The sequence below is a fragment of the Diceros bicornis genome, chromosome 2 (genome assembly GCF_020826845.1).
Source record: "Diceros bicornis minor isolate mBicDic1 chromosome 2, mDicBic1.mat.cur, whole genome shotgun sequence".
NCBI classification, from domain to species: Eukaryota; Metazoa; Chordata; class Mammalia; order Perissodactyla; family Rhinocerotidae; genus Diceros; species Diceros bicornis.
In genome coordinates, this window is record NC_080741.1 from 58297247 (window position 1) to 58313339 (window position 16093).

Here is a 16093-nt window from a genome sequence, read left to right on the forward strand (position 1 = left end):
ATTTCACACTGCTTAGACATATTAAGGAAATTGGAGAGAATTAATAGTGAGCGTCCAGAAACCTTCCTTTGACAAAGGAAGTCTGTTTAGTAGTACAGAGTACCTTGCTACATGCATGAGATGTGGTCCTGGGAAGTTAACTGCAAGTTCTCATTTTTAAATGCCTCAGGGAATTCACAATCGATTTGCATTTTTTTTGTGAATCCTCTAATTTACCTATGTTTTGAATGGTAGCTATCTCATACTGTAGCAGGTGCATGAGATGAGGTAACCTTTAGAATGAGAGGAGACAAGAAAGAGGAATCTTTTGTAATTAGAGTCAGTGTTGGAAAAACTTCCCCTGGTGTGAGTGGGAGCAGTAGGGGCATTACTGTGAATTTGATAATACCCATCTTGAAGTGGAGTTGTAAGGATTCAGAGGGAAAACATATGTGAGGCCCAAGCACAATGCCTGGCAGAGATGAGAGGTTCCCAGCGAATACTGGCTCCTTCTTTCCCTTATCTCCTTTAATGTTTTGTTGATGGAATTATTGACTCAGCCCCAAAGACTGTACTCTGACCTCTGCTGGGCATTTGTTGTAAGGCATGTCATAAAAATGCATTTGCCTGTCAGCCTAGCATTTCAGGCCCTGAATGGGGCACCCACAGTGAGTTTCTTCATTCAGTTACTCCAGATGCATTTACTGAGAGCCTATGGTGTGCCAGGCACAGTGCTTGGCCCTGGGTTACAGAGACACACAGACAGACTAGGCCCCAGCTGGCGTGGAGTCACATTTCCAGGGCCTCTCAGGAGCTCCAAAATGATAGACATGATTCAAGTAAGTGCTTTCCTCTGGGTTCGACCATGGTAATTTTTTCTCTGAATAGTTTCCATCCTTAAATAGAGAATCTCCACCTGAAAAACTAGTCCACCAACAAGCAACATCTCGAGCTTCTGTTCTGTGCAAGGCATCAGGGAGCTGCAGACAGGTGGTAGCCTCATGCTGCCGTACCCATCGGAGAGGATTGGTAAATCCTCCTGGGTGGATTTGCTTGGGCTTGCTCTGCCTTCAAGGCCTCTGCTGGGTGAGGGCAAGACTCTCAGCCTAGCAGGGGCAACTTCTGACTGGTCAGCCCCTGCTTATGCTGGTCCTTCCTTCCAGGACAGGAGTCCAGCCTCTCCTTGGGCTAGTCTTTCTCACTGCCTCTCTGCACACTGCACTTCTTGTTGCTGGAATCACATTTACTCCTATTTATGTCTTTACTTCTAGGCCAAGCTTATGGTTTATCTGGGAACTAAGTCAAGGTTAATGTCATCTGGCTTTATGATGAAATATAATTTTCTCAAGAAATAAAGGAAAATTCTTAATTTTCAAGGGCTTTAAAAAAAGAATTCATGCTAAAGGTAGCTTCTCAAATACAACTCGGTCTGGGAGCCCTTGGGAACTACACCTTGAGATGGGGAACCTAAACTTGAGGGCCACCATTTGCTAGTTCTGGGACCTTGGACAAGACACTTGACCTCCTGTGCTTCAGGTTTCCCATTTGTCAATGAGCATAATAACAATGCCTGCCCAGTTGGGTTATTACAAGGATCCAGTGAGTTCCATGCATATGGGTTTAGAACAGCGCCTGGCACACGGTAAGCCCTCGATACACTGTTAGTTACCGGAAGACCTTGAATGAGTCTTTTCCGTGTGTGGGTTTTGATTGCCTCCTCTGTAAATGGCCAAAGGGTGGGAGTTAGAGGAGACAATCTCACAGTTCCTTCTAGTCAAGCATGCTCTGACTCCACTATGGACCCTGCCCTTTGGCAGTTGCTCAGCAGTAGATCAACTTAGGCAAGTTCAGTTTGACAGTATTGCCTTTCTTCCTGAAAGCGTCAGTTTTAAGCACATTCACGGTAGCTGAGGGTGGCCTTAAGCTCAGTTGCTTTTAGGATGAGGCATAAGTGACAGATGTTCCTAATGAAGGGGTCTTCCTCTCCTGAGCCCTTTCCAGCCTTTGTGTAAGGGCTGGGGCCTCTCCTGTTTCTCACTGCACCTCCCTGCCCTGGGGCCTCTTCTTGAGGTCCTTACCAAATCCATGGGAGAAATATCATTTCCCTAAATCTGCTGGCAATTCCATCAGGTGGTGTGGGACTCTCTGAAACTTTTTTTTCAGAGAGAACATTCCTAGCACTTTCTCTTCTGCTAAAGGTTATGTTTCTTGCCTCTAGAAGGTCACTCTTTCAAGAACTTTAAAATTCTTTATCCTGATTTATTTCATGGTAAATGTCACCAACTCGCGTTTAAACTCTGTATTTATAGAGCTGAGTAGTTTAGAAGGTCCCAGTCCACATACATACAAATATCCCTTCCACCCTCCCTTTGGGAGCAGACAGGCCTGGTGCCTTGCTATTGTGTGTGTGTGTGGTTTTTTTAAAAAAACAGATTTGCAAAAGAGTATTTTGGGAAAGCTAAGTAAGCAGGAGACCCTAAATTGTTTTTGTTGTTTGTAATAATCTTGTTTAACATGTTTCGAGCACTTATTTTTGTGCTAGGCACTGTTCTAAGTGACTTATAGTCATTGTTTCATTTAATCCACATGAGTACCTTCCTATCCAGTGATAATGGATTCTACTATAGCTCCATTTTACAGAAATAAACTGAGGCTCTAGTGGGGTTAAAGGACTTTGACCAAGGTCACACAAATGGGGAATGCTAGAGCCAGGATTCAAACTTGGTTCTGACTTTGCTCATTCACCCCACTGATTTTCATCGAGTGCCTGCTCTCGGATGCACTGCAGGGCCTGTGCTGTTAAACACTATGCATAGCTGGCATGAAAAGAACCCTGAAAGTAGAGTCAGAAACCCCGGGCGTGGGTCTTAGCTCTACCGCTTTCTGCTGTGACCTTGGCCAAGCAATTTCCATTCTTTGAAGCTGTCTTTTAAAAGAATCTCTGGTCTTTACTAGGTAGGTAATGTACACGACAAAGCTTGATAAGCAATAAAGTACTATCAGGGATAAGCTATGAATGCCCTGCAAGAGAATTCTAGCCCTTCTTGCTTGCAGTGTATATTTTTAAGCAATAATTTTGAAGAAGGAGAGCTGGCAGTTTGTAGAAAACTCGGTCTGTACGAACGACTGGAGAGAGGAGGAAGTTGCATATCTGGAGAGCTGGAGGAGGGAAAACAGACTGATGTGCACAGAGTGACTGAGAGCAAGGAGGGTTAAGAATAAGTAAGGAACAAAAAGATGAATTTATTTAGAATGTTGGAGTTTCCAGAATTTGTGTAGCCAAATCAAAGTCTGAAAGCTGTTCTAGGCTCAAAATCCACTTCTCTGGCCATAAGAATTGCCTCTTTTTCTCAAAACCTACATATACACAAGTCAGTCGCCGTTTTGCAGGTCGGCCCTGCAGCGCTTCACTGAAGAGTGTTGGCTCTCTGCTCTCCTGCCGCCTCACAGCCCTCCTCCCCCTCTTCCAAGTCCAAGTGTGTGAGCTCCTGCCCATAGCCCTTGGCTAGTGTGGGTGGGGTGTGGGGCAGGGCAGTGTCCCCGGCATCCTCCCAGAGCTGTCAGTCGTGCGTGGTCGGCCTGCGTGCCTCACTTCCTGGCCCCTCCCCAGAGGAAGAGACTTTCTTCTGGGCAATGGGGCCAATTGGTCCATTGGGAACTCTAGGATTCACTGGTGGGGAAAGTGTTATCCTTCACATTTAACCTGAAATCTAGTGAGTGAAAAAGAAGACAGGAAAAATGTTTGCCTTGCCTTTTTCTTTTTTAATGGTTTTCTAGCTTTAAGTAAGCGAATGCCACTCACTGCCCAATTCAGCCTCTAGAGCCCAGGGCCTTCAGGGGGAGGGGTCCACATGCTCCTGCCAGGAGCCCCACCTTAGACCTGCCCTGTGTTCTTACTCTTCTCAACTTTACAAAGAAAAGTCTCTATTTTAGACTATACAAGACTTGCTTGGAAAAAAATAGTGAGTGCTGGTTTTTCTCCCCTCTTGATCAACTGTCCTTATTCAGTAATAGCACTCAGTACACTCCCAGGACCCATTCTACCTTTCAGGGAGGTAAAACCTTCACAGGCCTCCTGGAGTGAGTGTTGTGCTTGTAAATAAATAAAAATAACACCTAAGTGGCTCAGAAAAAAGAAAAAAAAGAAAGTGAAGAGGAAAGCGACTCATTGGTTACTGTTAGTATGTTTGCCATGTCCAAAACGGGTCACAATCGTGTTTACAAACCAGTGCATTTTGTGGTTAAGTGTGTCCTTCTTTGGCAGGAAGAATAATCAGCACGTGATTCAGACTAATATTTTACTGTCTCTTACTATTTGGTTAAATGACACTAAAATCTGAATAATGACTGTGTCCCCTCTCTCTCTCTCTTTGCTGTTTTCAGTAGAGCATGCACCATTCTGAACGTGAATTTTCGGTAAAGTAAGCTATACTGATTTCTCTAACTTTAAAGATGCTCTGTTTCTGTATGTAAAATGGGATCCAGTGTGTCTAGATCACTGAAGTGATGAACAAATGGGAAAGCAGATTCAAGAGGATTTCCTTATCTGAACATTTAAATGAAATACAGCATCTTTAAAAAGCACCCAAGTGACTTCATCTACATTCATTTCATTTTCATCATGACCTTCAGTCTTCATTTTCACTCTGATTTTAGTTTTAAAATACAGCTCTAAAAACCTGCAAATCAACTGCATGGCATTTTGGTATATTTTAATTTTGGAAACCAGAATCTCAAAGTCCTGTTGCTGCAAAAATGTTGGTTCCTTGTTACTCTGATGAAGGGGAAAGGGTGTTAGGCAGTTCAGTTCTTGGTTACAGGGAGACAACTTACTGGCTTTTATAACCGACAGTAGGGAAAAACAGGAGTTTTTTAAGCATCCTTAATAATTCTTGAGTTGGGACATGAGTGCAGCCTCCTCATCTGTCTGAGGTGAAAGGCGACCAGTTCCCAAGAGCTGGGGGCTGCCTGCTTCCAGGGGCCACTGCTCTCCATTCCCTCTCGAGGGTGGCTGGTGTTGGTCTGGTGGCCACATGGCCTCCCCGCCTCTGTGTGGACCACAGAGGAACTCAGACCTACAGACACCTGTAGATTGCCCACTGTCAAAGTTGGCCCCAAGGTAAGGGGACCCTCAGATGTCCTTTCTCCAAGGCTGGCAAGGTTGTTTCTGGCAAGGCATTCCTCCTCAGATCTAGCCTGCGCTCCTGCTGCAACCATCTGTGGCCTGTTCCAGGGCCTCCACTGGATTGCAGGCTCCCATTTGGTTTGGTGGATGGCATTCTGGCGAGGGTGGAATAGTTGGCTCTCAGGGGTTTAGTCTGAGAGAAAGTGAGATTGGAGAGCTCAGGACTGACCTGGTTGTAATTGTAGATAGGCTGTTTTGGAGTGTCCCTCATCCTGGGTTGTTGCAGGCCCATATTTTTCAAAGCTGGGTGAATTCATTTAGCAATCAACCTAACATGGCCTCTGTCCGGCCTGGGGATAATGGCTATCAGAGGCCCCTTGCGAGAGAGGAGTTCATTCACATTTGAGGAGTGAGGGGGCTCAGGCATTAGGCAGTTCTTCTCTGATTGGTCACAGGCCAAATAGCCAACTCTGAATTTGGCTAATTTATTATTAAATTAATAATATTAATTTATTAGCACACCCCCACTCCCCGCATTGTTACTAACGTATTGTAACTTAAGCTCCAATGAACCTTTAGAGGAAGCTTCTGGACCATAGAAAAGGCAAAAAGAAAAAACTCCCCCAAAAATTGATGGAGCCTGTAGTCAGAGACTGAGTCCCTGGGTCTATGTTCCTGCCCCCTCCAGTGTTGACCTTCTGACCCCTGGACCTCCTCTCCCCTTCCAGAATGTTCTGAGCTGGTGAGCTGAGTTTTGGTTTTCCTTGCCCTAATCGTACACATCAAGACCTGCCCTAGTTTGCAGGTCCAGTGAGGAAAAGTGGACCTCATGGGAAACCAGGCCCTTTGGGATTGGGCCGACCCTCTTTGAGTGGACATCAGAGTGACCTTACTCTTTACCCCTTGGATGAGCAGCCTCTCCTTTCCCACAGCCCTCAGCATCCCATTTGCTTTCCAGGCACAGGTTACCCTGTGGCACTTTGGACAGTGTATTTATTTATGCTACTTACATATTCAAAGAGATTCATTTAAAGTGGTAACAATTTCAGCCTTTACTTGGAAAATGAAGATCCATTTACTGAACACTACCCCCAACTCCCAAACTGCGATAGTGAATTTGCATTTTTAATTTTGAGTGCCTGTTAACGAGGCCAAAGTCAAGGGTTGGTTCCTCATGAGGGCCAAGCAGTTTTATTCTGTGGCAAGACTGCAGTTCATCCCCAAGTGCAGCCCCGGAAGCCCATCTCTAGCCTCCCAGAATCCTGGACTAGAGGGGTGGCTGGTCTAGGTTGGCCAGTTCCATGCCTTTTGGAGAACACAAGTGCTGTTGCAGCCCAGAGCCTGTCTTCTCATTCTAACTCGCAGTGACTCTTCTGCCCGGATCAAAGCACAAAGCTGGAAGGCAGAAACGCTGGAGCTCGTTGTGGTTCATGTTGGGCCCTGAATGTCAAGTCCAGATTCTGCTGCCCTTTTCTGGCCATTGGGTAGGAGTGCTGCGGAGGGTGGGCATTGGTGCCCCCTCACTCCTCCAGGCTCTCTTGGTGCTGCAGTTGAGTTCCAAGAGCCTTCAGAGGCGGTCTCCCCTCCTCCTGGTGTTTCACTGGTCACTATCCAAAAACCCCTTCAGAGGAATGCTTGTATCACACACTTACTCTCCCTGCTCTTCTCACCTCAGCAGGCATTTCAGGTTTAAAGTCTTTTTTATCTTTGTCACCCTGTAACATAAGGCCAGGAACATTTTTCCACAATTCACCCTGGCATAGAACATAATAGAACTTCATTCATTAGTTGTTATTGTATAGAACCAATGAAAATTACATTTTGTTCATCTGTCTGTATTTAATGTTTATTTGTATTGCTATATTACCATTATTTGAGAATTCCAAGATTGCAGAGCATGAGTGTGTGTATCTGTGTGATTCTTTAATTTCAGCTGCTTTAGGTTTGGGTAAAAGATGTAAAGGAAGGTAAGTGATTTTCATGAGATATAAGACTTTAACATTGCCTGTCACACTTGGTAAAAAGGATGCACTTACCTGAGTATTTTATTGGTGATACTGAACCACTCATCCATATAATCTCAAGTGGTGATTGGTATGTTTACCTGTTATCACCACAGCTCAGTAGCAGTTTAGAGGGGAAACCACCCAGCAGAATGTCTTCCTGGCGTATCCCTAGGAGCGGGTAGAGGGCAAGGCTAGAAACATGGAGTCACTGAGAGCTGCAAGGTTCACAGGAAATGGGGCAGCTAACTCTGTGGCACAGGCAGTTTCTTGAAGGCAGGACTTCAAGAAACATTCATTGATTCAAAACTATAAAATTCAAGTGCCAAATGTTTGTGTGCCTGGAAGCTAAGGGTAGTTTACCTGTCCATCTCCTTCTCATTGCCCACTGGGGTAGAGCTTGACATTGTCTCTCCTGATGCTTCAGAAAGATGTAGGGGTAGGGCAGATCCATTCTGTTCCTGGGTTGGGCCACAGCGGAAAGAAGGGTGCTTGAGGAAGCCTCCTCCCTGAGGGTACCACTGCCAGGGAGAGAGCCCTCTACCCCCTGCTTTGCACTGTTTACAATTATTAGCATTTTACCGTTCTTTAATGCAACGTAATAGGAAATGGTTATTCAAGACAGACGCCCCTGAGGAACCCATAACCCAGCAGGTGCTGGTTCCTTGCTGAGAATCCTGAGTGGTTTGTCATTTTATATTAAATCACATCCTTCAAATATTGTGTATTGGAGCAGCTAAAGAACTGTTCATCCCTTACTAGTAATTGATATTCAGGTAGCCCAGGTGTGCGTACAGATGTCTGTCTTTACTAGCTCAGGAGTAGGTGGAGCTGTAGGTTCTGGCTAAATAGCTGTTGGAACTTTTCTTTTGGGACCATTACTAAAATTTGGAAATGGAGTTAGCCTCGTCTACGCAGAGAGAATGTCACTATGTAGTTTCACGTAATCTGTGATATTTGTTCAGTCTTTTCTCACGTGACTGTTATTTGGGAGAAACAGTAACCTTTAATTAATTCCCCTTTGATGCTTCTAGCTTTCTTTGTTCAGTATTTTATTTAAAAAAACATACAGTATTGGGTATCTTGGTCCCTCTGAGGGAAAACTTTTGCAGTTTCACCGTAGTCTGTCCTGCCCAGACTGAGCAGGAGCACGTGTGCAGGGTATCTGGAGAGATGACAGTGACTGTCCCTTTCTCTTGCAGGGATGTCCACATTACCTCCACCTCCTCCACCTCCGCCTCCACCACCAGCAGCTCCCTTGCCTCCTGCCGGCACAGAGGCGCCCACACAGCTCCCGCCCCAGGCTGTGAATGGCACGAGCCGAGGAGCTTTACTCAGCTCCATCCAGAATTTCCAAAAAGGAACTTTGAGGAAAGCCGAAACCTGTGATCATAGTGCTCCTAAGATCGGCTAAAGCTTCGTGTTTACACTGGGAGGAAAAAAAAAAAGAATTTTTTCCTCCCACCTCCAACCCCTAAAGTACCCTGTTCTGGATGAATAATTGCTGAGCCAGTACAGCCACGTGCTATTTTGCAGATGCTGATGGAAGGGGCTTTTCAAGAGGGAAATATTCTTCAAGTAGAATAAAGTCAGGCTGGCACTGCTGCCTTAAGAAATATTTTGCTCCTTTATTACCATTTTAAAGGAGTCTTATTCATCCTCTAATGGGCATCTTTTTGGGGCAGCAGCTTATTGGAATCAATATTTCCACCAACTGAAGGAAACAAAAACAATGACAATATTCAGTCATAGCAGCCAATGGCCTTTGTGTTGCAACCCCTGTCCCGTCAGACAGCTCCTAGAATTGTTCCTCTCGTAGTTCATTTCTCTATTCTAAAGCATTTTCTGGTTGTTTCTTAGATAACTCCCATTTTTTTTCATCTTAGACATTAACACTGTAGCCCAAAGCAAGTTATGTCACTGAGTCAGTGAAGCACCTGAGTTCCTTCTCCCCTCAAACAGAACGGGGCACGTTGGTAGCCTCCTCTAAGTTCTAACAGGACTCCCGTTGTGGTTACAGAGCTCAGGGCTTCTAAAGCAACTACTCCCGACTCACAGTCCTTTTAGTTAGAATGTATTGAACAGACAAAAAATGTTAACATCTGAAAAAGCTCTTGCCAGTTAGAGGATCTTCTTAATCCTCAGCAATTAAGTCAAGTTTGTGGTTTGTAAGGGGTTATTATTATTACAACACAAGTAAATTTGGCATCTAAGAAATCAATTCAGATTTTTGAAAGATTTATCCGGATACATCTTTTTAATGTTACTCATTTATTAGAAAGATCCTTTATCCTATGATTTGCTTAAACTCTTAAATAAATTGCACTTTAAAGGATTATAAATAATCCATTTAAAAATTCAAGTATACACATCAGTGTTGGTTACTATGCAGAGAGAATGTCATTGTGTATAGTTTCATGTAATCTGTGATAAATGTTCAGCTGTATTTTTTATTAAAATAAACCATGTCAAGAAAATGTGTTGTCTGTAGCTTGGCTAGATATGTTAAATGGGAACTTCTTGTAGTACCTTTTGTAAACATAAAGACTAGATCCAGGGGCCAGCCCAGTGGCGCAAGCGGTTAAGTGCGCGCTCCGCTTTGGTGGCCCGGGGTTTGCCGGTTCGCATTCCAGACGGGGGCGTCCCCTATAAAGTGGAGGAAGATGGGCATGGATGTTAGCCCAGGGCCAGTCTTCCTCAGCAAAAAAGAGGAGGACTGGACTGGCAGATGTTAGCTCAGGGCTGATCTTCCTCACCAAAAAAAAAAAAGATCCAGACAGTATTTCTAAAGTTTCCTTCTTGCCTATCCTATCTCTATTTCTTTTGTGTCATATTTTCCCTCTTAAGTAATAAGAGCTAACAATCCTGTCTTGGTCTTTAAGTTAGGTACCAGTTGTACACGTCTGTAACTAACTTAAACCTGCCTTTTCCATCTCAACTTCTGAAGAGGGGAAGAGTATGGCAGAATGTCTGTTTTTTGGCAATGGGAAAAATACCCTAATAATTTTAAAGGGCACCCTGTTAGAATTAGGCATTTGAAGAGTCTGTGGGCAAGTTCCTGTTCTAAGTGTGATGCAGTCTAGGTGATTAATGATTAGTGATTAGTTCCTGATGGCACTTATTTCTTAATGGAATTTTAAGACTCCACCTCACATTTATTACTTCAAGAATATAAAAATACAATTAGTCATGGTTAGGGATTCCTTTATTCCTTATCAAAACAATTTAACAGTAAATGTAGATTATATGCTTTTATTTTTACACATAAGTTGTCTTTTTTGGTATATCTTTCATCAGGACTCTGCCACCTGCACACCTTGTCCTTCTAGTGAGAGGGTCAATTTTACATTAGTCTCATTCAAAGAACATGGCCATTATAACAGACAAAAAAAAGCATGGAGTCTAGGGAAGGAGAGGGGAGAGTTTTTCCACATACAAGCACATTTAAACTTCTTCCCAGTACAAAAACATGTTGCTTTAGAGATAACTTTATGAATCACAAGGTCTTAGAGTACACTCCAGGTGAAGTGTCAGCAAGTATTTTAAATAAATCTCAATGCCTTGGTATTCAAGTCCAAACTAGATATTTAATGTTTTCTTTATTGCAAATATGATGTCTTTAACCTGAGGTACAGAGTTGTCTTCTAGAATCTTTGCATAAGGCATAGGGACATCAGCACCGGTGACACGAACTGCAGGAGCATCCAGAAAATTGAATGCAGGGCCTAGAAGAGAAGGAGGCTGAACTGAGAGAGGCAAGAAAAGCCAGCTGAGCACCACTACCTTGGCACAAAAGGTGTGGGTGCCCAAGGAAGAGGGAAAATCTAAAGGAATGCTAATTATGGGGAACTGTTTCTGGCTTTGCTTTTTTACACATTTACCCAAAGGAAAAATGCCAAAGTTACAAGTTGAAAGTTCAAGTCGTTTGGCCACCCCTAGCTTTTGCTCTCTTTATCCAGTATCCAGGTACACAAAGTTTATTACAGTTTGACTATTCTACAACCCGTTTCTCTGAAATACCTTCCATGATCCTGGCACAGATTTCAGCTCCCACTCCAAACTGTGGCCAGCCTCCTTCCACAGTTACAAGATGATTGGTCTTCATGACGCTGGCTTCTATTGTTTCAATGTCCATTGGTCTGATGGTTCGCATATTTATCACCTAAACAGATAACATAATAATAGAGCCACTACATCACAAATATAGTCTTATCCCAATACCACTTCCTTTTTTGTTTCCAATTAATCTTTGGGTCTAGGAAAATCTAACCTGCCTATTCATGAACAAAATGTAAAAGGGGAAATTGTAATTAAAACAAAATGCTTGATTTCTACCAAAAGTAGCTCTAACTTACTAAATTCACTCATCTTCCCTTGGCTCTAACTTCCTTCTCACCAAAATAATTAATAACTAACATTTGCCTGCTTACTGTGTACCAGATACTACACTAAGTGTAATTCTCACAACCACCCTGATGGGACAGAAAATATATTATCCCCATTTTATGGCTGATGAAACCGAGACTCAGAGTACATAACTTGCCCAAGTGTAACTAGCAAGTGGTAGGTCCTGAATATGAAAAGGTTAGACTCACTGACTTCTCAGTTTCCCCTTCTCCCAACCCCCAGCTCCCAGGTTGGAGCTTAACTTGCAAAAGCACGTACTATTCTAGAAGATCCAGAACCAAGTGGTAAAAAGTTAGGTGTGTGAAAAGCAAATAGGTCCCCAGCTTCAAGCAGAGGCAGAACTGAGGGACAAAGCAAGATTTTACATCTAGTTAACCTGTTACAGAACTCAAACTCTAATTTCTGGGTCTTAAATTTAAAAAGAACCTTTCTGATTCTGTAAGAACAAGTGAATGTCCACTCACCTCACATTCAATTCCCTCTTTAGACAGCACTGTTGCAGCTTCTAAGCAGTGGCCCACAGGTCTTGAATGGGAAACTACAGTTATGTGTGTCCCTGAAACAAAGTGGTCACAGATCAGAGGTCAGGTTGAAACTAAAGGCGCTGTACCACTCTGCAGACAGCTGTGGCTCTTGTTCATTTGTAAAATCTTCAACTCAACTTCATTCCAGTGAGGAGTGTAGCAGCCTTCCTAGAAATGAAACAAAAATCTACCAGACTGATATTTAGAAACGCACAAGTGTATGAGCAATCAGGGCATGACACATCCTTAACTTGAACTCATCCTATAACTTCCTAGTCAAAGCAAAGGGCAATAACCTCTAGATTGAATTTGACCAACATAAACAGAAGGGCTGGATTACAAATAATGTTTAAATGTATACTAAATTCTCTTACCTTGCCTTTCTATTTTGGCTTTTCCAATAGGAACCAGAAAATCTTTTGACTGAGCTTCTGAGGAAAGTTCAAAAGGAACTCCATACATCAATTCATTCTCTAGCATCACCACTGCAAAATATAAACAAAAGTAACTACATGACTAAAAATGTATACACAACATTATTATTCATTTTGTGAAAAGTTTCACTGTGCTGATTAGGAAGCCTTGTATCTATCTATCTTGGCCAGCAGCCTTGAAGATGGTTTAGGTACTGATATTTGTAGTCTGGTCAATCCTAATTTTATCTATTGAGGTTAAACCAGCGTTGTAAGTGTGTAGTAAATGTTTCCTATACCTTACTGGCCCCCTTATAGTCAGAAATAAGAAAAACATTTTTTACTATTTTTATTCTATCTCTACATCATTAACATTTATATGATATGTCTAAGCCTAACTAGAAGACTTTAATGGTTCCTTCCATGCAAAGATTTCACTTTAGTTCTTTTTCTTTTTTAATTCTATTTATTTATTTTTCTTCCCCAAAGCCCCAGTCAATAGTTGTATATCATAGCTGCACATCCTTCTAGTTGCTGTATGTGGGACGCAGCCTCAGCATGGCCGGAGAAATGGTGCGTCTGTGCATGCCCGGGATCCGAATCTGAGCCGCCAGCAGCGGAGCGCGCGCACCCAACTGCTAAGCCACGGGGCCGGCCCTCACTTTAGTTCTTTAATGTTCAAAAGAGACCCAAGGCTTACTCTGCTGACCTGGATTGTTATCCCGAATGGCTGATTTAATAAGTCCTTTTGCATCCTCTGAATTCCAGGGGCTGACCACCTTTAAGCCTGGGCAGTGCCCATACCAGGCAGCAAAGCACTGTGAGTGCTGGGCAGCTACGCCGGCTGAGGCGCCATTGGGCCCCCTGAAGACTATGGGCACAGGCTGAAGGCCCCCTGACATGTAGTAGGTCTTGGCAGCAGAGTTTATAACCTGGTCAATGGCTTGCATAGAAAAATTGAAGGTCATAAATTCACAAATGGGCCGCAATCCAGCCTGTCAAATAAAAAACACAGATGTTAAAAACAGCAATGAAGAGTGGCAAACAACCCCTCCGCTCTTCCAACATTCAAACGTTTTTAAAAGGTCATGTTAAAAGAATTTCTTTGGATCAGATTCATAAAGAGGATTACATACCATAGCTGCCCCTACAGCAATTCCAGCAAAGCCCATCTATAAAGTAAAACACAAACATAAGTGAAAATCCATAGAAATTATAACAGCGTACACTTTAATAGACATGCCCCTCAAAAGTCAGCTTCCTGATGGAAGGCTCACCTCAGATATGGGCGTGTCTATGATCCTCTTATCTCCATATTTCTTCCACAGGCCTCGACTAACCTACAATTAAGCATTGACCCCATTACTTTTAAGTGTATCTGGGGGCAAACGGCCACCTCAGTTTTGTATAGCTTTCCCGTATCTTGGTTACCTTGTATGCCCCATCATACTGGGCAACTTCTTCCCCAAGAAGAAACACCTTCTCATCTCTTTCCAGCTCCTCATCCATACCTTGATTTATAGCCTCACGAACTGTCACCTGTCACAGGTATGGGAAAACAGTCAATAAGCTAAAGGATTATTTAGGATACTATTGAGAGTCTCTCTCTTTATAATCACCTAGGCTGTCCATAGCATACCATATAAAAATTACCACTGGAACAGGTTTCTCTTTAAAAGTTCAAAGAATTCTAAAAGTAACATTTCTATCACACACAGCCAGTCTTTGGTTGGATGTGTTAATGAGAAGTTTACTGAACACTTTTCTTGACGTGCACCTAAGCTTAAAAAATCTGCTTGCTGGCCAGACCAGCTCATAGGCAGTTTCCCAAGTAGAAAGTATAGTGGTTTGTTTTATTTCCACACGTGGTGTACTGTGGGGCAGAGAACTGTCAAGAAAGCATAAATAATACTACATACTGACAACTCACTAGGTGCCAGGCACTGCCAAACACTTTGCCTTCAGGATCTAGGAGTTATTTTACTATACAGGTTGGTAGAATTCTCCAATAAAAAATAAAAGGAGGGGGGAATTCCTCAAAACGTAGAACACAGAATTACAATATGATCTGACAATTCCCGTTCTAGATAATATACCCAAGTAGAGACTCATACTTGCACACCAACGTTCACAGCAGCATTATTCTCAAATCCAAAAAGTGGAAGCAACCAAATGTCCATCAACAGAGGAATGGATAAATAAAATGTGGTATACGCATACAATGGACTATTATTCAGCCTTAAAAAGGAAGGGACTTCTGACACCTGCTATAACATGAATGAACCTTGAAAACACATAAGTGAAATAAGCCAGGTATAAAAGGACTAATGTATGATTCCACTTACAGGAGGTACCTAGAATAGATAAATTCATAGACACACAAAGTACAACAGAGGTTACCAGCGGCTAAGGGGAAATGGGAGTTATTGTTTAGTGGGCACAGTTTCTGTTTGGGATGATGATAAAGTTCTGGAGATGAATGTGATGATGGTTGCACAACATGGTGAACATACTTAGCGCCGCTCAAGATGCACTTTAAAACGGTAAGTTTTATGTTATGTATATTTTGCCACAATAAAAAATTAATAAAAGGGGGTCAGGGAAGAAGCGTAGTCTCGTTTCCTCAGATCGCCCATCTGATTCCAGTGAGCCTCGCGGGGGTGACATGCTGCTGTGATTGGGGACTGGCCATCACAGAGGCAGCACCAGTCCGACGCGGGACTCGGTAGACGCCCAACGCCCGCGGCCACCCTCTGCCCTCGGTGCCCACCCGCCACAGCGCAGGCGCGACCCCGGCCTCCGCCGCGGGACCAGGGGCCCCTCCACGCCCCGGCTAGCGTCCAGGCCAGTTACCTGTAGCGCCGCCGGCGCCGTCCGGTGAAAGCGTCTCCTCAGGAACCCGGAGACCTGGCGGGGAGAGAGAGAGGACGCTCAGAGGGGACGCAAGGTGGGCAGGGATCGCGCAGGGTCCCGGGGCCCGCGCGCCGCTGCCTACCTGCTCCAGGGGTCTCCGCACCAGCCCAGATACCGCCGCCATCTTGACCGTGTCCTCTAGCGGCCGCCGAATGACAACACAGCGGGGCCGCGGGGGCGCCAGGCCCCGCCTCCCCCGCCGGCACCGGCCAATAGCAGGGCGCGACGCCTGCGTGCCCCGCCCATCCCCTCCCCGGGTGAGGGGCCGAGGGGCGGGGCCGAGGTGGCGCTTGGGCTGGGCCTGCCGCACTTGCTCCGGCGACTTCAGTGAACTTTATTGAGAGTGCGCTGCGGCTGACATGCGGACTGCACGCTGGGGACACGTCCCTGGGTGGTGTGGGATGAAGCGCGGGGACCACAAGTCAGACACTAAGGAGCATAACTCGAGGCTAGAGGGCCAGCCTTCTGCGGGCACTGAAATCCTTTGGGCACCAAGTAGCGCTTGCACACACTCCAGTGGCGCGGCACTTACTGCATTATGAGCGATCCTACTTTTCTCTGGACAGCAATGTCTGTTGGTCCCTTAGAATGCGAACAAGAGCTTTCACTGGCGCATTAAGCGCCTACTGCATGCCAGGTATTGTAGGGAAGTGCTTTATTTACAGCTCATTTAATTCTTAGAGGAACCCTCTCAGGTAATTTTGTTATTATTATCTCCATTTCGCAGAT

The 16093-nt window shown here is 44.3% G+C and overlaps 2 protein-coding genes across 9 annotated transcripts in view; one reads left to right on the forward strand and one right to left on the reverse strand.

Moving 5' to 3' along the window:
- The window catches only part of PXK (PX domain containing serine/threonine kinase like), a 73891-nt gene extending 64305 nt beyond the window's left edge, over positions 1-9586 (forward strand). For 3 of the 8 annotated variants that reach the window (XM_058562031.1, XM_058562036.1, XM_058562058.1), the window contains one exon: positions 8310-9586. In XM_058562031.1, the coding sequence (XP_058418014.1) occupies positions 8310-8521 (212 nt within the window). In that variant the 3' untranslated portion in view covers positions 8522-9586. Of the gene's footprint in view, positions 1-4362; positions 4401-7037; positions 7072-8309 lie in introns of all 8 variants that reach the window. The other 5 variants (XM_058562065.1, XM_058562072.1, XM_058562043.1 and 2 more) reach the window with 3 other exon arrangements.
- A 708-nt stretch (positions 9587-10294) lies between these two features.
- Positions 10295-15517, reverse strand: PDHB (pyruvate dehydrogenase E1 subunit beta). The gene is made up of 10 exons (XM_058562078.1): positions 15447-15517; positions 15305-15358; positions 13883-13990; positions 13729-13791; positions 13588-13623; positions 13161-13446; positions 12413-12523; positions 11979-12070; positions 11128-11269; positions 10295-10832 (listed from the first exon to the last, which is right to left on the reverse strand). Exons 1-10 carry the CDS (start codon positions 15486-15488, stop codon positions 10687-10689), a joined length of 1080 nt encoding a protein of 359 aa, XP_058418061.1. The 5' UTR covers positions 15489-15517; the 3' UTR covers positions 10295-10686.
- Between the last annotated feature and the right edge of the window lie 576 nt (positions 15518-16093).